The sequence below is a fragment of the Emys orbicularis genome, chromosome 8, assembly GCF_028017835.1.
Source record: "Emys orbicularis isolate rEmyOrb1 chromosome 8, rEmyOrb1.hap1, whole genome shotgun sequence".
NCBI classification, from domain to species: domain Eukaryota; kingdom Metazoa; phylum Chordata; order Testudines; family Emydidae; genus Emys; species Emys orbicularis.
In genome coordinates this window covers 26,361,726-26,383,310 of record NC_088690.1, presented here as the reverse complement: position 1 = coordinate 26,383,310, position 21,585 = coordinate 26,361,726, and the positions used below count along the sequence as shown (strand labels likewise).

Sequence of the window (21,585 nt, the reverse complement as noted above, 5' to 3'; positions counted from 1 at the left end):
GAATATTATGCCTCTTATTTTTGCCAGTTTTTATATGGAAACCGCCCTCCATTTTTGTATGTTTTATTACAATATGTTTTAAATGTACTAAAATACTAATGATCATACTGGCACATCTAAAGTACTTTACAAGGAAGCATATTTCTGTAGCGATCTTAAAGCTCGAGGTGCGTGTACATATATTAAAAATATGTAAAGTAAGATCCAAGTATAACTAGCCCATCCAGACTGACCCCACCTCCCAAGGAATGAATTGATCAGCAGCACAATAAAACTTCCCATTCCCAACTACCCCATGCATCTCAACCCACTCCTCAGCAAAGAGAAAGCCAAGACAGTAGACAAGTCTTACAACCTGTCAGAGTTGGATTAAGTGGAAGGAATGACTTGCAGACTCAGTTACCCCTCCTGAAAAATACCCAGTCAAATGTCCTTTGAAACCAAGAAGCTGTTACCCTGATTGCAGTGGCGGGAGTACCACACAGAGATGTACAAAAGTGATGGTGGCTATATTGAGAACCTAGAGGGATAATATACCATTTATGTGAAATCCCCTCATACTATCCCCCTAAATTGAAACACAACAGCTGTGTAATAGCACATAGCACCACTGTATAACACTTTAGGACAGACAGTGAAGAAAAAATGTTTAGCTGAAACAAGGTGGAGAATTTTGGCAGGCCTAATGTACCTAAATGATCTGCGAGAGATAGTGTAGTGCTGCACTTCTCAAACTGTGGTTTGGGACCCCAAAGTAGGTTGCGACCCCATTTTAATGTGGTTGCCAGGGCTGGGGTTAGACTCCCTGAGGCCCGGGTCTGAAGCCAAAGCCCAAGGGCTTCAGCCCTGGGTGGTGGGACTCAGGCTTCAGCTTAAGCCCTAGGAAGTGGAGCTCAGGTTACAGCCCCACCCCCACCCTGCCCTTAATTGTGTAGTAATTTTTGTTGTCAGAAGGGGGTCACAGTGTAAGGAAGTTTGAGAACCACTGGTGTAGTGTAATGCACAGGACACTGGCTTCTGGGATTTAGAAGATCTGGGCTCTATCTCTAGCTCAACCATAGATCTGCTGGGTGACCTTGGGCAAGTCACTTCACAACTCTCGGTAGCTCTGTGTATCTTGTCTATTTAGTTTGTAAGCTTATTGGGGCAGGGACTCTCTTACTATGTGTTTGGATAGCACTTAGGATATTGGGGCCCTGATCTTAGTTGGGGCCTTATGCTGTCACTGAAATATGGATGATAATAATAAGAAATTAGAATTTTGCCAGAACACCAGAACTAGTGCCCCAAATCTGGCAAAACCAACCTTGAGCTCTTTCTCTGTCTTTACCTGGGTTTTCAGCCAATCAAATCCTCACTCCCAAACACCACAGAAGGGCATGGTATCAATACTGACTCAGGAGGAAGCATCCTACATATTACTGTAGGTTTCTGTGCCTTTCATGTCTCCTATTCAGTTACTGACCAGGCACGAAATCCTGGGTGCAGTAAAATCAATGGCCAAACTCCCATTAACTTAAAACTGGGGCCAGGATTTTATCCCCTATAATTAACATTGTTTATCTTACAAGATCTGACACCTGACCTGCAGCCAGAGGTAGTATTGCTGCAAGTATATATTGCTCCAGAAAAAAATGTGCATCTATCCTATTAGAATATCCAATATAAACACACATTTTTAATTCCAGTGGACATTACGTTGTTTTAAATAAGGCTATATTTCATTGTCTCTAAAACATTTTTATAAGTATTCCACAAAGATTCCATCTGTTTTGCATATTTTATGCAATAGCAGTAATAATGTCTATTGTTTATTGTTTCCTTAATGTCTTCAATTTTGTTCTACTATAAAAAAAAAAACCCACAAACTACTAAACACAGTCTGTTTGATTGATAGGCACTGTTGCAGTTGTGTTTCTGAGGTATAGCAATATTGGTTCTTTGCTTTCATCATCTAAAAACTCCTCATCGAAAGATAGTTCAGAGCAGAGAGAGACAGTAAGCTCATCAGTTATTGCTGTTGCAATTAATTCAAATCCACCTACACTCTATGAGCTTGAGAAAATAACATTTACTTTAAAGTACATCAAGGTAAGATTTTATTTTAATCAACGTCTGAAGAAAGGAAAACAGTACTGTAATTATTTGATGTGATATAACTGTACCTACAGGATATGTTGGCTACCATGGGAAAATGTTTCTAGAGTATGTCAACAGTAATAACTACAGAGTCACTGGACTGTAATTGTGAGCAAAAAGTTATGAGTGTGATCAGAGAATCTTCCGGCTTCTGACCTTTCTGTATTTCAGATAATCTCACCAACAGTTTGTCAGATGATTAGAGCTATATCCATAAAAGGGAAACACTTCAAATCAGATTGAAGCGGATTTGCACAGGATAAGTGACTGCAGAAGCTTTTTGTTCTGTGCACATTAGCGCGTGTAGCACATCAGGGCCCTGGCCCATGGCATGTCATGACTGGCACTCCGAGGTCCTACCACAATACAAATAATAATAATTGGGGTCTTGGCAGTTGCCAGTATCACATTTGATGTCAGTGTGTTGATGTTGAGCCAGAAATGGCCTTAAGTACCCCTGGCTCCCTCCTCCTCTCCCCACCCACCTGACCCTCTGGCTGGACTTATAAAATGTATAGGACAAATCTGTTTTCTCCATGTGCTGTGACTATTCCAACACAAGATCATTTATGAGCAGTGAGCTAAGCCTAAAGTCCTTTTCTAGTTCACATTACTTGTAGATTGAGGCACCCCAGGTTGCTTTACAAGTGCCCAAGGTATTCAGTGTGACAGAACAGAAAAGACCCATGCTGCCTTGGGGCTGCAAATGAAGAGGCAGGAAATGAGAAGGAAAGAATGGAACCAAGCTGTTCTATTGGGTAGGATAGGGGCAGCAATGTGGCTGTAATGTTGCAAGTTGTTCCATTCAATAGGTGCATGTATGTATATATAGCTGTGTACCAGATATAAGATTCTGACACCTTTGTAAATGCCAGGAAGGTTGGGTAATTGGATCAGTCCAGCTTGTTTAGTCTGCTGTTAATGAGGTGAATCAGGTATTTCAATGTTGTGCTATTTTTAATTGCCTGGGATAGGTTTGTTTGTTTGTTTTATGTTCTGAAGGTTGGTTTGGAGTGGGGGGTGGGTTGAGTCTTGTTTTGGTTTGTTTTTTTTCCTGAACCTTCCTTCAGTAAAATACAATTTTTAATGAATTGTTCTGGCTAATGTAACAAGAGTCTCTTGATGGAAAATGTCTGCCTTTCACCATCAGTAAAACATCTTATCTCTCTTGCAGACTGCAGATAAGGATATTAAATGTGCATTTTGGAACTACTCAGCAGACACAATGAATGGCAACTGGTCTACCGAAGGCTGTGAGCTGACACATTCCAACACTACTCATACCTCCTGCAAATGTAATCATCTGACTCATTTTGCTGTTTTGATGTCTTCAGGCGGCTCTGTTGTAAGTGCTATTTTTCACTTAGTGTTTTACCAAATACTTAGATCTCATTTAATGTGGTTTTTTTCATTGCCACTAATATAATTTATTGCCATTCCCCCCCCCCCCCCTTTTGGCTCCATCTCTTTTTCCTTATTCAGCAAACACACAATTTATTGTGAACAGTGAAAACACAATTCCTCCCATTTCTGTCTGAATTTCTTTGTGTCCATTTTGCAATATGACAGGACAGTGATGCAGCAAAGAATCTTGTTCCAAACCTTTAGTCTGTTGTTCTTTAGTTCAAAACCCTCTTCAAGGCTACATTGGGATTTAACTGGTATCTGAAGTGGTCAGCAACCATATGGCCTGGGATTTTGCTCACAATGCTTTTTTGTCATATATTTGTCTTAGTATCTAAAAATCTGGAATGTCTCCTTTAAATGTATCCCCTGAGTTGCAATAGCATTGTCAGAAAATTGCATAGGCATAGCAAGGCAGGACTGAGTTCATGAACATTAAAACAGGGATCCTCACAAACATCACAGAATTGTGAAAATGCTCCCGCACTTTGTGCCCCATTTACATTAAAAGGCTCCTAAGGTTTTTGGAATCCATACAGGATATATATATAGATATAGATATATAGGAGCCTAGGTTTAGTCTCAGGAGGCAGCTTTTTTAGGCATCAGAACTGGTGATCAGAAGAGCATTAGCATGAATACGTTGTGCTGAGACAATTCTTCCACACTGTGCACTTCATACTGATAGAGGGTGCTTCTTAGTTGCTAAATAGCATCTTAAGTCTTCCGTTCAAATTTAAGACTTTTGAGGGGTCCTGATATAGTTCATTTTAAAAAGAGGATAATCTCTGGGCCTGTATTTAGAATTCATACTTAGATATACTTTATGGCCAGCAACAGCCTGCCCTTATGCAGTCACGTATTTCAGAGGTTCTTTTTGCTGAATACCAAGTAGCCAATGTAACTGTCCTTCTGCACAGAAAATACGTGCACGTAATCATTAAAAATAGCCCATAATATTTTAGACCATTTCCATACTAAGTATCTTGAACTAGCATTTGATTTAAGCAGTTGTGATTTCCAAGTCTTTTATTGCTCATGTTTACATTGAAGAAAAGTGATGCCCTTATTCTATGTAGGCAAATATGAATGAGTCACTGATGGGGTAATATTTTAATGTCAGGTATTAATACATTTTCTGTTGCCAATATGTTTGTCATTTAGTAATAGATTAGATTTTTTTAAAGTCATATTACCAGATATCAATACTAAAATGATATTATGCAAGGAAATAACACATCACTGGTGTTAAGAACATTGAAATATATATATTTTATTGTTGGTTTTACTGAGCATTATATCTGCCCCAAAAAAAAAATACTTTTGAGCTTATCAAAAGTGTGCATTTGCACTGCAACCCTACAAACAGTTTTGATGTATGTTTTGCAAAAAGGTAAAAGGGAGTATATTATAGAATGATGCTTTTTTGACAAGGTACACAGTTATTCTCTTAACTATTATAATATAATTTTCCCCCAGGGTGTTACAAATTATAACATTCTTACACGAATCACTCAGCTAGGAATAATTATTTCGTTGATTTGCCTCTCCATGTGCATTTTTACCTTCTGGTTCTTCAGTGAAATTCAAAGCACTAGAACGACAATTCACAAAAATCTCTGCTGCAGTCTTTTCCTGGCAGAACTTATCTTTCTTGTTGGAATTAATATGAACAATAATAAGGTGCGTAGCCTTTGTCATTCCTTGATTTTTACATTTGCAAAGTAAATATACAGTATAAAGTACCATTTTCCATATAGCATGCAATATTTTCTGATGTTACTATGAACGTTCTAGTGCTATTAACATCCTAGTCTCCACAGTACTTATGGTGAATACAAAGTGTTTTTATTGTGCATGCTTTAGTTCAAGAAATAGAGACACATTAATTGATGTAGCTCCATTGAATTCAATAGTGCTTTGCCAGTTTACGCTATCTGAAAACTTGGCCTCGGTGTGGTTGGTATTTCAACTATTTCACAACCCTAATGTTTTGACCTTTAACAGTTCCACCAACTAAGCATTTAGGTGTTGTACAAAGCAATGCTGGTGAATCAATGTATGGCACTTTTCCCTCAGAGTCAGTCCTGAACCAAAGCCTCAGCCTTGTGTTAAAGACACTGTGCTGCTAGAAGTGCCATCTACCAGATAAGATCTAAAAGTGATTAGAATATATAGAGATATACCTATCTCATAGAGGTGGAAGGGACCTTGAAAGGTCATCAAGTCCAGTCCCCTGCCTTCACTAGCAGGACCAAGTACTCTCCCTGACAGTTAGTTATGTTTTTTTTTCTTCCCCAGATCCCTCAATGGCCCCCTCAAGTATTGAACTCACAACCCTGGGTTTAGTAGTACATGTCAGATATTAATAATTATGATTTTTGAATTAGCTTGACATCATTTTAATAATGGACAGTTGCTAAAAAAGCATCTTCTCTTTTCTCATGTATTGCAGAACAGTATTTTAAATTGATTGAAAAATATCATTTGAAATTCCTGAGACAGCTCTCCAGTATTGATTGACTGAGGAGTGTAATTTTACAAGCATTGTTTACTAAAAGCATGTCCATATGCTTTAAAATAAAACTTTAAATAATGATTTGCCAGGCAATTTAATTTTGGTATCTAAAGGAAAAATACATCTTAATTAATTCAGCACAATATATAGACTAGTCAGCTCCAGTTGTGGGGTCAAGAGTGTCCATTTAGAGGGATTTGGGTAAGGGGACACAGACATATCCACAGCTTGATTTTAAAGGTTAAATATATTTTCTTTGCTTTACAGATTGCTACAGAAAAATAATAATGAAGAGGTTTAGTTTTGTGTTTAGGCCAAGTATCTCTAAGTCATGGTTAAATTTAGACTCTGATAATACCCTTTTGGCATAATTATTAATAAACAGAGCCCCCGGTCATGTATTGTAATAGTAATACATTAATTACTATTTATGACTTTGCTTTCTCTGGTTGACTTTCTAGCTCTTCTGTTCAATCACTGCTGGATTACTCCATTATTTCCTTTTAGCTGCCTTTGCATGGATGTGCATCGAAGGCATACACCTGTACCTTATAGTTGTGGGAGTCATCTACAACAAGGGATTCTTACACAAGAACTTCTATATCTTTGGTTACGTGAGTCCAGCAGTGGTGGTTGGAATTTCAGCAGCGCTAGGATATAAATATTACGGCACTACCGAAGTGTAAGTTGCTGTTTTACATGTCTGTTTCAGTTAGTAACATGGTGTAGGAATGCAGAGGAAGTATATGTAGGAGTTGGGCACATTTCAAGACATTCTGTGCTGTTTACTTTTCAGATGTTGGCTCAGCACAAAGAATAACTTTATATGGAGTTTTATAGGACCAGCATGTCTAATAATTCTTGTAAGTATAATTTCCCTTTTTTATTATAGTTTGTAAAACTGATAATAAAAGGTGTTTAATAATCACTAAACTATTGGCAGTCTATCTGTGAGTGCTAACTATAGGGCAGGATTGAAGGTTTAAGACTATTTTTATAGTGTCTCTAAATTATTTCTATGCTGTACATCTAAATGCTTTGCTAGCTTGGAAAACAAATGTTTGACTAATAAAACTCCATGGCAGATCAGGGCTGTTTCTTCTTTTTTTTCCTTTTAACCTGATAGTTTGAGGAATTCTGTGCAGCATTTTTAGTCTGTAAGAAGCAACATCTTCACATGTCAGTGGTATCTTAGCAAGGCTCAGCAGGAGCTGTATACAGACACTATGCCAACAGACAGATAATCTAGTATTTGAAATGTTGCGTTACTTAATCTTTTATCAGTGATCGGTCATCTTAGAAGATTAGACTGTCATCTTTATGGTTTTATCTTTCCTATGTACCCTGTCATCATCAAAGCTATTTTAAAGTAAATTGCGATGTCAAAGACAAGAACCCTCTATTTCACGTGGGCAGACAAGTCAAGTATTGATAGCCCTATTTCAGATGGGAAGAGGGCCTTTTTAATTCTTATTGGAAGTGGTTTCAAACCTGCAAATTTGGCAGGTATTATATGTTCCATTCTAAATAAGACATCTTTTGGTACTTTACAGCACTTAGAAATGCTTTTGAAGTTTAACAAACCATTCCATCTGTAATCGGGCATCACTATATGTGAGAAGATTGACAGTGATCAGACAATAGCAGGAGCTCTAAGAAGGAGAAGGTATAGTGGAGGAGCTGGTCCACACTAACTCCCCAGTTCGAACTAAGATACGCAACTTCAGCTACATGAATAACGTAGCTGAAGTCGAAGTACCTTAGTTCGAACTTAAAGGTACTTACCAAAGGTCCACACGCGGCAGGCAGGCTCCCCCGTCGACTCCACCTACTCCTCTCGCGGAGCAGGAGTACCGGCGTCGACGGCGAGCACTTCCGGGATCGATCCCAGAAGATTGATTGCTTACCGCCGAACCCGGAGGTAAGTATAGACGTACCCGAGGCCTTATGGCCTCTATGGTCAGTTCAGTTACAATCCTTAGCTAATTTTTTATGTGTTTGGTGATAAATTTTGTGGATTTTTAAAAGGAGCAAGTGACAGTGCTCAACATGAATAGAGTGAAAGCAAAAGAGTTTAAGCAATGACTACGTACATGAAAATATTAACCTCTTTAATGCTGAATAATATACCAGATATATTTTGGCCCAATTCTACTTGCATTATGTGTGTACCCAAAATTCCCACTGAAGTTAGGGGACCAAATCTTGAGCTCTGTCATGCTAGCTGTGCATCGTTCCGACAACTCTACCAGATACAGGACAATCGCCCTCAGGACAATATAGCCCCCACTCACCCATCCCTTCCAAGCCTAGCACAGAAACCATAGGCAAATTTCAAGTCATTCTAACTTCTCCATGGGAAGCAGACCAGTGGAGAGTAACTCCAGGATCAGAGTAGTGCAAAAGTAGATTTTGCAGGAGGCAGATTGTCAGGGCTGAAAGGGGGCAAGAAGAGCAGTGAGGAGAGACAACTCCTCACTAAGACTCAGTTTTCTCCTGTCTTCTAGATCGTAGGGCTTCACAAGCTTAGGATGCCATTTCTCCTGCCTCCTTTATGGACTCTATCCACTTCTTCTGAGAGCATAACTTACAAGGTCCACATTTCTTTGTTCTTTCCATTCCCATGCCTCATATCTCCAGGGGAGGGTATCAGTTTTTCCTTTTATCATTAATTTCTTGTCAGTGTTATGCCTTAGATTAATTCACTGTTAGTATCCAGAACTCCAGTCAATAAAACTATGGGATCCAAATATAAAAATCGTCACAGTATATACATACGAGTGTCAATTCTCAGGTCCAACTGAGCTGTGCTTGGTGCAGAGCCTAAGAGAAAAGATGCAAAGATAGCTTAACCCCATTTTTGTGGCTCCCCAGTTATGGAGCCCGCTCAGCCCTTGTCGTAAGTTAGAGTAACATCAGAACTACTCTCATGTATGTCTAGTCACCTGTGACCCCAGAAGCAGACCAATCATCCAGGAGTAGGTAGAATACGTGATATACAATGATAACCTGATTGCCATGCCCCCTACACCAAGAAGATCATGGGGCACAGATTGGAATGGGTTAGACCAGGGGTGGGCAAACTTTTTGGCCTGAGGGCAACATCGGGGTTGTGCAACTGTATGGAGGGCCGGGTAGGGAAGGCTGTGCCTCCCCAAACAGCCTGGCCCCCACCCCCTATCTGCCCCCTCCCACTTCCCACCCCCTGACTGCCCCCCTCAGAATCCCCAACCCATCCAACCTCTCCCCGCTCCCTGTCCCCTGACAGCCCCCCAGGAACTCCCACCCCCTATCCAACTGCCCTCTGCTCCTCGTTCCCTGACCACCCCCTCCCGGGACCCCCCCGCCCCTAACTGCCCCCCGGGATCCCACCCCCTTATCCAACACCCCCCCGGTCCCCTGACTGCCCTTCCGACCCCTATCCACATCCCCGCCCCCTTACAGGCCCCCCCCGACAGGCGCCCCGGGACTCTCACTCCCAACCCTCCCTGTTCCCCATCCCCTGACCTCCCGCCCAGAACCTCCGCCCCATCCAACCGCCCCCTCCTCCCTGACTGCCCCTCAGGACTCCCCGCCCCCTTACCAGCTGCAGGAGCTTGCAGCCATGACACCTGGCCAGAGCCAGCTGCGCTCCCCACAGCGGGGGAGAGGCTGGGGACTAGGCTCCCCGGCCGGGAGCTCAGGGGCCGGGCCAGACGGGCCCACGGGCCAGATGTGGCCCGCGGGCCGTAGTTTGCCCACATCTGAGTTAGACCCACTATGTCAGTTCTACACCACAAAGTAATTTCCCCTCTCCAGGAAGAAACCACTCTGACTGGTTTCCAAGCCCTTTCCATCCGTGGAGCAGCACAACATGGCTGTAGCAGGTCAGGAAATCAAATCAACAATTGTTTTGTTGTGGTTGCCTGTGCAATGAAAGTGCTTTCTGACACTTTATTTTAACAATATTCTTACACATTGCTTATTATCTGTTAATAACCATGTGTGCACACACTACTAAATCCATGAGGGAATGTACTCCATTCACAGTGGACTCTGTTGCTGCTGTGTGACTTTTTGATAGTTTTGATTGGGTAGTAACGGAAATTAAGTGAAATACACAGGAATGTTTTCAAAGTACTTCAGGGGATTAGCTAATTTGCCTGCTCTACTTCGAAAACCTCAACCCACGTAACTCTCCAAGGAGAAAATAGAAAATATCTTATGAAATGCTTGATTTAGGAGACGAAGTCAGTACTAAGTTCTGTGGAATGGATACTGATGGCATTATTTCCATTCTTGTTGTTCCTCCTTCCCAAATAGTGTGCTAGGTGCAGGGAATGTAACAAATATATGCTCTTTCCAAGGCAATGAGTACTTGGAAATACCTTTTTAATTAGTAAGCCCTGTTTCTTACCATAAGGCTTTCCAAGATTGCTATTCCAGAGAAAGATTAATTAATTTAAAATCAGTAGAGAAATCTCTGAGAAAAAACACAAAACAATTAAGTACTTTGAAAAGGAAATGCTACTTTTGTTCTGAGATAAACAGATAGAGCAACAGAATCTTCAGATATAGAACTATATATACTGGCAGCTTTCAAACTTGCCTTTAATCCTGAGCCTAACTAACTGATGGCAGGGAGTTCACAGGCTTTTCCAAGCAAGCCTAAAGGGATTTGTACACCAGAGTTCAAATCTCTAATGAACAGCTCACCGCAGCTCTAATTCTTACTCAGAAACATTACATTCTTAGTCAACAGGAAAACCCATGTACTGTAAATGGTGCTTTCTGCTTTTATGAATGGAGCCCTAGGAGATTTGTGGTTTGGGATTATAATGTAATATGCTTTTGAGACAACATGTAAATGATTAAGAACAGAACTGGTTCTGTGCTGATGGATAATCTACCTCTGGGTGCATTGTTTCAAACAGATCTTTGGTCTTTAAATCTACTGTAATAATAGTTAAACGCAAGAAGCTCAGGTCTTTATCATCAAGAGTACAAGCTATGTTCCTCTCTGTTTGCTTAAATAGTAACACTATTGCCTAAGGTATTTGCTTATTAATATTAAGGTTCCGTTAGAATTCTGAAGTATAACCAGTGGCATTATTGATCCTATCTAAGAATTAATTATTATTATTTATTATTTATTAGATTGATGACTGTACATCAAAAGGAGTGGGTCAGAAGTTTGCTAGATTGGGTTATGGAAGAAAGGGCATTTTAAACCTTTGTAAAGCAAGCTGAAAGCTGAAGATAATATCCACAACTTCACATCTTCTTATTTCTTCTTCCTAATACTTGTAATCTTTTAGAACCACAACCATTTTAACTAAAACTGTGCCACAGATTAGATCAAAGCTTACAAGCTTGAAGAAATTATTTTTTAAGAACAATTTAAACTTTTTAATATAAAAATGAATTTACTACAGACTTTAAGGGTAGAAAATATATACACACACCCACAACTGTATGCTTGAATGAGGCAAATACAAAAGTAAGTTCCAGCGATAAAAGGTATACAAATGAGAGAAAATGTTCTAGTTTTTTTAATGCACTCTTATAGCTTTAATCTCTATGCAACAGAAAGAATGTAAAATGAAAACATGCTTTGCACACAGTGTAGTGTTAATACATAATGTTAGCATAGGATGACGTCTACCTCTGTATGGAGATCTCATGCAGAGCCTCCCACACATTTGAAGCTGCCCATTAAGTACTGTGTAAGAGGGAGAAAGGCCCCTGACAAAGCCCCCCCTGATTTCAATGGGGCAGGATGAAGCCCTCTACTCCCACACACTGCAGAGAAGAGTTCTGCAGTAGCTCCCCAGTAAGCTGCTGAGGAGGGGTTTCCAGGGATGGGCCAGGAACAGAGCCATGAGAGCTATGCTTATGCAGATCCAGCATCTGGAAGCCACTGAGTAGATGATACAAAGAAGAATCAATTGCTTTTGGATGAGCAGCCATCAGAGGGCCCCTTTCAATATCCTACTCACCCATCCCTGTCATCTTTCCCACACAAAGCCTGTTTAGTTGGGCTTGGTGCAGCAAGGGTTGAATTTCAGCCATAATGAATTAATTCAATCAAAATGTCCCCTAGTAACAGTACTTGCACCCCGACAAGACATGCAGAGATACACAGGTCTGATTTGACTCAACTGTCCCGTTACACTTATGTAACTCCATTGATATGAACCTGGCATACCAGAGCAGAGAACTGGGTTCTGAAAGTATTATAAGCAATAGTATTAACATATTAGGTATGCACTTCAGTTTAACAATGGTATCTATCAGTGCAGTCATTACTATTTATAAGACCACCCTCTGTGATCACAAAATACATACATGATCCCTGACAATGGGGCCTTGAGACTAGAAGATATCCAAAACTGGACACTATAAAATGATCTCTCTGACATTTCATCCAGATATTGCAGTGCTGTGTTGTAAGGAGGACATCATTACTGTGTTCTTCCATTTTTACTCCTCTAATGTGTTTTCAGGGACACTGAAGGGATTTGGATCAGATTCAGGCTCTAATTTCTTGAAACAATTGGTAATTGTGGTGGTTGCAACTACAGAAATGGCTTATAAAATGATCCTTGCAATTTCTAGATTGTTCTTGTAAACTGGGCCTGGAAAGTACAGGCTGAAATTACTTCCTGGGAAAGGTATCTCATAAATGCAGAGTTCCTTTTCAGGTGCTCCTATACAGGAATAGAATGCCAACTGTAAGAACATAGGAACGGTCCAACTGGGTCATACCAATGGTCCATTTATCCCAGTATCCTGCCTTCTGTCAGTTGCTGATGCCAGGTGCTTCAGAGGGAATTAACAGAACAAGGCTATTATCTGATGATCCATGTCCTGTCTTCAGGGGCGGCTCTGTTTTTTGCCGCCCCAAGCATGACAATCAGGTGGCCGGTGGTGGCATGCCTGCGGGCGGTCCGCAGTCACGCGGATTCGGCGGCGTTTCTGCAGGTGATCTTCCGGTCCTGTGGCTTCGGCGTACCCACCGCCGAATTGCCGCCAAAACCGCGGGACCGGTGGACCTCCCGCAGGCATGCCGCCGAAGGCTGCCTGACTGCTGCCCTCACATCGACCAGCAGGCCGCCCCCCGCGGCTTGCCGCCCCAGGCACACGCTTGCTGCGCTGGTGCCTGGAGTCGCCCCTGCCTGTCGTGCAGTCCCAGATTCTGGTAGTCAGAGGCTTAGGGACACTCAGAGCGTGCGGTTGCATCCCTGACCACCTTGGCTAACAGCCATTGATGGTCCTGCCCATTATGGAACTTATCTAATTCTTTTTTGAACCTAGTTATGCTTTTGCCCTTCCCTTCATCCCCTGGCAACTAGTTCCACTGGTAGACTGTGTGTTGTGTGAAGAGGTGCTTCCTTATGTTTGTTTTAAACTTGCTGACTATTAATTTCATTGGATGACTCCTGGATCTTGTGTTTATGTGATGGGGTAAATATAACACTTTCTTATTCACTTTCTTCACACCATTCATAATTTTATAGACCTCTATCTTGTCCCCCCTTAATGATCTCTCCTCTAAACTGAACAGTCCCAGTCTTTGTAATCTCTCATTGTGTGGAAGCTTTTCCATACTCCTAATAATTTTTGTTGCCCTTCTCTGTACTTTTTTCCCAATTCTAATATATAGGTCCACCAGAACTGCATACAGTATTCAAGGTGTGGGCATACAATGGATTTATATAGAGGCATTATGATATTTTCTGTCTTGTTATCTATCCCTTTCCTAATGGTTCATGACATTCTGTTCGCTTTTTTGACTGCTGCTGCACATTGAGCAGATATTTTCAGAGAACTATCCACAATGATGCCACCATATCCTTTTTGAGTAGTAACAGCTAATTTAGACCCCCTTATTTTGTATGTATACTTGGAATTATGTTTCCCAATGTGCATTATTTTGCACTTATCAATATTGAATTTCATCTGCCATTTTGTCACCCAGCCCTTTGTAACTCTCTGCAGTCAGCTTTGGACTATCTTGAGTGATTTTGTATCATCTGCAGATTTTTGCACCATTTACCCCCTTTTCCCAAATCATTTATGAATACATTGAACAGGATAGGTACCAATACAGATCCTTGGGGGGACCCTCCCCATCCCTGTTTACCTCATTCCATTGTGAAAATTGACAATTTATTCCTACACTTGGTTTCCTATCTTTTAACCAGTTACCAATCCATGAGAGGACCTTCCCTCTTATCCCATGACTCCTTACTTTCCTTTGGTGAGGGACCATGTCAAAGGGTGTCTGACAGTGCAAGTACACTATGTCTACGTGATCACTATTGTCCACATGTTTGTTGACCTCCCACAAAGATTTCTAATGGATTGGTGAGGCACGATTTCCCTTTACAAAAGCTGTGGTGAACTCTTTCCCAACTTATCGTGTTTGTTTATGTGTCTTATAATTCTGTTCTTTACTATAGCTTCAACCAATTTGCCTGGTACTGAAGTTAGGTTTACTGATCTGTAACTGCCAGGATCGCCTCTGGAGTCTTTTTTTCAAAAATCAGCATTACATTAGCTATCCGCCAGTTATCTGGTACTGAGGCTGAAAAGCAATAGGTTACATACCATAGTATGTGTGAATCATACATTGTACAATAGAAATATTCTAATAATTGCAATGATTGATTAACCATAGGATTTTGAACGTCACGTGTATAAATGAATGGGTAAATGAATAAAATATACAGATTGCAGTTGCACAATTCAGAACAGTGACATGTGAATGATGAAAGCAGGCTACCAGTAGATTAATGCTTTTCATTAAGGGACTGCCTGCATATTCATTAGAACTGGTCAATTACTTAAAAAAAAATATGCATCAGATGAATTTTGCCGTTATTTGTCAAACTATTTATTCAACAAAAATGGTCAAATGAACTGAATGGTGCATTCATCAAATAGTATTCAACAGTTCTCGTACTAGTTCTGTGCATTTGAGGCTGATTCAGGATTAGTAATATTGCTGTAATCAATGCAAAAGAGGTTCTAGACAAAACTATTACTGCACTGGTTCCCATGTACTAACAACTTTCCCACACTTAATGCTTTAATCTGGATTGTTCTGATTGATCACATCTTTCATGTTGAAAATAGGCTCAGCAGAAAAAATATTTCTCAGCCCTCAGATATCAGGCAGATTTACCACTCTGCCCCTTCAGTTTTACCGTGTAACACCTCTGAAATCAGTGGAGTTCCACTAGTTTAAAAAGCAACAACAACAACTGGACTAATGGAATGGTGAATCAGGCCCATTGTCTCTTCAGATTTTGATATGGATGCTTATATTATTATTTCTGTTCTAACTGTGAAGTTCATGGCCACTATTCTTGATAGCCTACAATATGTTATTTAAAAGGTTCCTTGACCTCCAGCATCTGCCATAACAAACTTTACCACCAGCTCACACTTTTCATCTAGTGTTTATGCTCCTTAGAGTTTTAGCTTTCCTGGAGGTTAATACATTGTGGTAGATACCTATTTACATTTCTTACACAGCTGTGTATTGTTTGGTCTCTAGTGTTTAGAGTGCATCTTCCATAAGCCATTTTAACCACTTGTTTTATATCAACTCTTGTTATTAAGTCTGCCTTTTAGTGGAAATTAATTTATTTCAAGGACTTTCTATGGGTTTATTATTCTTCACAAAAGTAAGTGTTAATAGTCACCTTTTCACCTTTCACTCCATTTCTTTGGATAAAGTGGAAAAAATTGTAACACAATCAGGGCCGGCTCCAGGGTTTTGGCCGCCCCAAGCAGCCAAAAAAAAAAAAAAAAAGCCGCGATCGCGATCTGCAGCGGCAATTCGGTGGGAGGTCCTTCGCTCCGAGCCGGAGTGAGGGACCGTCCGCCGAATTACCGCCGAATAGCTGGACGTGCCGCCCCTCTCCGGAGTGGCCGCCCCAAGCACCTGCTTGACAAGCTGGTGCCTGGAGCCGGCCCTGAACACAATGGTAGTTGATTTAAATATCAAGGCTGCAATCCTGATTGAAATATAGTAGTTCAGACTGGAGTGTTATTCAGCAATCCATAGACCCTGCTGTACTAAATAATCACAAAACCTGAGGACACCTACCTTGTGCCATGGACACCAGTCAGATGCAGCCTCCAGACTATAGTTCCCAATCTTACCAGTGTTGGAGGGGTAACTGTTTTCTCATGGAGGCCCTGGTACTTGTGCATGAGAAGAAGACCCAACCTTGCACCCATGTCTTCCCCCAAATCATCCTTAATACACCTGTTCCCAAGCACCTGCAAATAATTTGGAGAAAGAGGCTATGCCACCAATTTCCACCAGAACGGAATGCCCTCCTATTAAGTTGTTACATTGAGAACAAACATCAAACGCTGATAGCTGGATGCTCCAGGGGAAGGTGGTGCCACAGATAAAAAAATATATATATATTTACCAACCCCAAATATGGTGACCAGCTTCACCCTGGATGGAGCATGTGAGGGACAATCAATCCAAATGAGCTCGGCCTTAGAAGCAATTGCCACACAAAGCCCAATCTTCAACTTCACTTATCAGAATTAAAAAGTTCTTTCTCAGCTCTTTCTAGCATGGGTGCAGAGCACTTTCAGGTTGTTAGCAGTGGTATAAGAAAGGCCCCAACTCCCACTGGCAGCCCCTTTTTAGTTTCTGCCAGTATGTGGAGGGCCCACTGCCACCTTCTCCAGGCTTATGCTCACTCATGGTAACTGGAGGAACATTCCACTGACCAAAGTAAAATTTCCTCCATCATGGAAAAACAACCAAGGAAAGAAAGAAGGAGAGGAATACAGGCCAGGTGCAAGCTACCCTTGCAGACTATGTGACACCATCCCACTAGGGTTGCCAGGTGTCTGGTTTTCTACTGGAACGCCTGGTTGAAAAGGGACCCTGGTGGTTCCGATCAGCACCGCCAACCAGGCCATTAAAAGTCTGGTTGGTGGTGCAGCAGGTCTAAGACAGGCTAGTCCCTACCTGTCCTGGCACCGCACTGCGCCCTGGAAACGTCCAGCAGGTCCAGCTCCTAGTTGGCAGGGGCCATGGGTCTCCACACACTGCCACCGCCCCAAACACTGACTCCGCACCCCCATTGGTTGGGAACCCTGGCCAATGGGAGCTGAAGGGGCGGTGCCTGTGGGCGAGAGCGGTGCACGGAGCCTCCTGGCCCCCACCCCCACCCCGCCTAAGAGTCAGACCTGCTGGCCACTTCCGGGGTGCAGCATGGTGCCAGGACAGGCAGGGAGCCTGCCTTAGCCTCACTGCGCCACTGACCGGGAGCCACCTGAGGTAAGACCATGCCCCATCCCTGAGCCTCCCCAAACCTGGAGCCCCCTCCTGCACCCCAAGCCCCTCATCCATTGCCCCAGCCCAGAGACCATACCCCCTCCTGCACCCCAACCCACTGCCTCAACCCACAGCCCCCTCCCACATTCCAAATCCCTCGGCCCCACCCCCAGCCTGGAGCCCCCTCCTGCACCCCAAAACCCACTCCCCCAGTTAGAGCCCTCACCCCCCCGCACCCCAATCCCCTACCCCAGCCCAGTGAAAGTGGGAGGGGGAGAGCGAGCCACCGAGGGTGGGGGAATGTAGTGAGTGGGGGTGGGGCCTCAGGGAAGAGGCGGGGGCTCGGGGAAAGGGCAGGGCTAGGGTGTTCAGTTTTGTGCAATTAGAAAGTTGGCAACCCTACATCCCAAGTCAGCCCAATCTCCCACATTTTCACTCAGCACCCATTTCTTTTCTAGCTACGGAAACCATATCCACATGTATGTTCTACCTTCATGCTGCTCTTCACCGAAGCCACTGACATTTGGATGACTTCTTTTCTTACTTTTCTATCCCTTAAAATGCTATTGGAGCTACTTTACTTTGTCTCTCTTTAAAGTGCTCATTAAAAGGAATGCGTGGGTTTGCTTTAGACAATCTACAGAGAAGAGTGATGTCCTCTATACTTTTCCTAATGATGAGCTATGATTATCTCTATGACACCACCACCAATGGATGAATACTATGTAAAAATATTCATGAGCATAAGTTTTTATTCAAATGGGAATTTGCTTCCACTCTACTACTTCGATTCATCTTTCACAAACATTCACAGGAGGGAATTTTTATTCATAAAATGATTGCAGAAAAAATGTTACAAATACTCCCATGACCACAGATTCATAGGAGTATTCTCCTTGGCAGTGTCACATGGCCATCCCCTGAAAGCTCTTTGGATTTGAGTCATCCAACCTGGGATCGGAAACAATACCATGTGATTTAAGTGACCAGTCACACAGCTGAAATAGTGAATATTCAGGGGACAGGTCATAGCAAATAGTTTGTGAGCAATCCATACGTCAAAATGTATTTGATAAATAATACATCAAATAATGAATGAATCCGGTTTTTAAAAAAAGCCAGTTTCACTGTGCATCACAGCAGCACTCTGTGCACCTGTGGGATGGAGGGGACTGTCTGCTATATATTCACACACACACCCTGTATTTGTAGGCTCCCAATGGACTCGAGTATCCCCAGGTGTCATGCTGCTGATCACTCTGCCCCACACCTCCCAGCTGCCTGCACACCCCCAAATGCCCACCGCCTGGGGTCCTGGAGCAGGGCCAAACCCTGTGTAGCCAGCTCTACACCAGTTAAGGATGCCCTTATGCAAGGGAAATCTTCAGGCACTGCTTTAAGGCAGCTTTAAATCCTCTTTGCACCTCTTTGAAGGTGTGTGGGGACTTAAGAGGAGCCTAAGACTTGGCCCAAAGGGTACAGAGTTTTTGCAGAAAAAGGGGCAGATTCAATCTAGTAAATAGTTTATTCATATAGACCTATCAGAACTATTAGTTTCTCTCATATACTGACCAGTATAGGCCACAATCCTACAACAGAATAAAAGCAGGCCACCTTTATAGCCAAATGGAGTCCCATGGATCTTGGTGGATCTCTGCATTGGCACAGAAGTCCGCCCATGGCTGCAGGATCGACATTAAAGAAAGCTATTTCAGAATTAACTAGTAAATCAGGGCTAGAGCTGCAGAGAAATTTAGGAGCCTAACTGCCTCATTAGGCACCTATATCCAAAATTTAGATCCTCAAAACGCCACACCTGCCATCAAACCCTTTAGGTACCAAAATTCCCAATCTGTCTAAATTTCTGCCAGTGGCGTGTGCAAAGCTACCTAAATCCTGGTGCACCCCACACAGCTGAGAATCTAAGCCCCAGTGGGATTCTCAGACTGGGTGTTCCCTACCTATGTCACCCGTGGGACCGCATCCAGTAGGTGCTTTCAGAGCCTGCTGGAATGGACCTTACTCAAAGCAGAAGGGGAGAAGGTGGTGGTAGTCTAGTGGTTAGGGCACCTGCATGGGAGATTCAGGTTCAAATCTCCATGCTGCCTGACTCGGAGCAGCGACTTCAGCACCACCACCATGTCAATATCCTCATTTCCCTTGTGGAAGGACTGACCTGGCATCGGCACTTAACTCCAGGAGCCGGTTTATACACAGGATTCATGTGAATCCTGTGTGGAAAGACGTGCCTCACTCCCTTTGAAGGACAGGTGTTAGGCCACACTCCCCTCCTCAGCGTTTCCTATTAGCTAGCTTAGGTGGTTCCCTGCTCAGCTTACTGGCTTTTGTGGATCCCATTCTTAGGTGTCTAACTCTTCCCAGGCATCATATAGGGAGCCTGGATGCCTAACTCAGCGCTGCGGATTCCACTAGGCAGCAGGGCCCCTAAGCATTAGACAGGGCAATACTGAAGGTCCTTTTTGTGGATCTAGCCCCCTGCAATCCATTGACAGACTGCATTGAATCTAGAGTGATTCAGAGAACAGAAGCTAGGCAGTCCCCCGAGAAATGCAGAAAACCACTTATTTATTTATTGAGGCCTCCCTAAAAGTGTTCTCAGAAATGTTGACAACTACTCACTTATCAAATTGCTAAATCCACAGCTTGAGGTGTTTAAAAAAGATTATGAAATATTCATAGCTGCACAACTTTATGAGAAGATGTCATAATTATTGAGACAGGGTCTGAAATGAACTCAACCAGCACATATTCACACTTTTAAATAAGTGAAGTTACTTAAACAATTAGAGTCACAAAATCTAGCATGAACCACTGCAGACCTTTCCTTTATTCTAAACAAATTCTTAATTTTTTCCCTACATTTTCCACTGCTGCGTAAGGTTACTATTGTCTAAGTAAAGCATTTAAGAAGTTGTATTCATTTGGGAGATGATAATGAGAGAAATCAGACAGGAAACAAAACCCAGACTGTTTGACTGCCAGCTTGTGTGCAATTTTATGCAATTAATATGGCATACATTTTCAATTTGAAGCTTGAACTGTTATATTGTTAGCAGCTTAACTCTATTCTACCCTTTCAGAAATAATGTCCCACTAACTGTTGTCGTTTTACCCATCCATTAGTCAGGTAGCCAGACAGATCTCTCTCTCTCTCTCTTCATGGCAGAATTCAGACCATCACAGACTCGTTAATTCCACCACTGATAATAAGGGTCATTGAAGGAAATGATACAGATACAACTGTGCTGAACATCAGACATTGTTTGAAGGAGCCAAATTCAATCTGATGTATGTAAAAAATTCAAGTATATGCCTAAGAGAGCAGCAGGAGAAATTTTCTCATTCTTTTTTGTGAGATCTGACATCAGCATATAGATGGTTTCATCAATTATTGAGACCGAGACTGAGAAAGGAAAAAAGAATGATTTGGGGGCTTCATTTTTGAAGTTTGACTGTGGAGTGCTCAGACTGAATCAGAACTAGTACGTCTGAATCTTTAGAATTAGCTCCTTCTTTATTGTACTAGCTCTGCTTTGTAATGATGGAGAGCCTTAGAGTCTGGAACTAAAAGGACTTTAATATCTTGTGAAAAGCTAAACTGTGTCTTCAGTGTTCATAGACCAGAATAGCATTTATGAAAGTACACATTCCTTTCTCTTTGGTAAATACATTTGTACTTGAAATAGCAACAAAAAGCTTAGCTTCAGATTAAACTATTACTGCTCTGTTTGTTTATAAAGGGTTAAGGTTAGATAGTCCTGGGCAATTTCATTTTAACAGTTATTCTGATGCTCTTGCTTATAACAAAGCATCTGGCAGAAACCCACTGTATATATTTGTGCAATCAGTTGCTCCTGCGCCACACATTCTGTACATTACAAAAAATAAGTAGTCTCTTGGTTGCAAAATCTGAAAGCTGTAACACAAACTGATGGAGCAAAATGATGGCAAATCTCCTTGCTCAGTAAGCTCTGAGTTCTGTCACCCGTACTCACATTGAGTAGTACCCTTTCTCCTCAAGTAGTCAGAGTGATTTAGTAAGGGCTACTTATGGAGTAAGCTGCTACTCAACATAAGTATGGATAGCAGAATCAAGCAGTTATTTTGCATGCTTTAATACATTTTATACATTGTAATATTTAGCACTCCACAAAAAATAATTAGTATTTGATGCTAAATAGAGAAGTGTTTCATATAATGCGAA

General features: G+C 42.0%; 1 protein-coding gene across 1 annotated transcript in view; it reads left to right on the top strand.

The window, feature by feature from the left end:
* The window catches only part of ADGRL4 (adhesion G protein-coupled receptor L4), a 106,490-nt gene that overhangs the window by 72,126 nt on the left and 12,779 nt on the right, over window positions 1-21,585 (top strand). Inside the window, exons 9-13 of the mRNA XM_065409842.1 lie at window positions 1,898-2,091; window positions 3,314-3,484; window positions 5,023-5,226; window positions 6,523-6,743; window positions 6,858-6,924. Coding sequence (XP_065265914.1) covers window positions 1,898-2,091; window positions 3,314-3,484; window positions 5,023-5,226; window positions 6,523-6,743; window positions 6,858-6,924 — 857 coding nt within the window. The remainder of the gene's footprint in view (window positions 1-1,897; window positions 2,092-3,313; window positions 3,485-5,022; window positions 5,227-6,522; window positions 6,744-6,857; window positions 6,925-21,585) is intronic.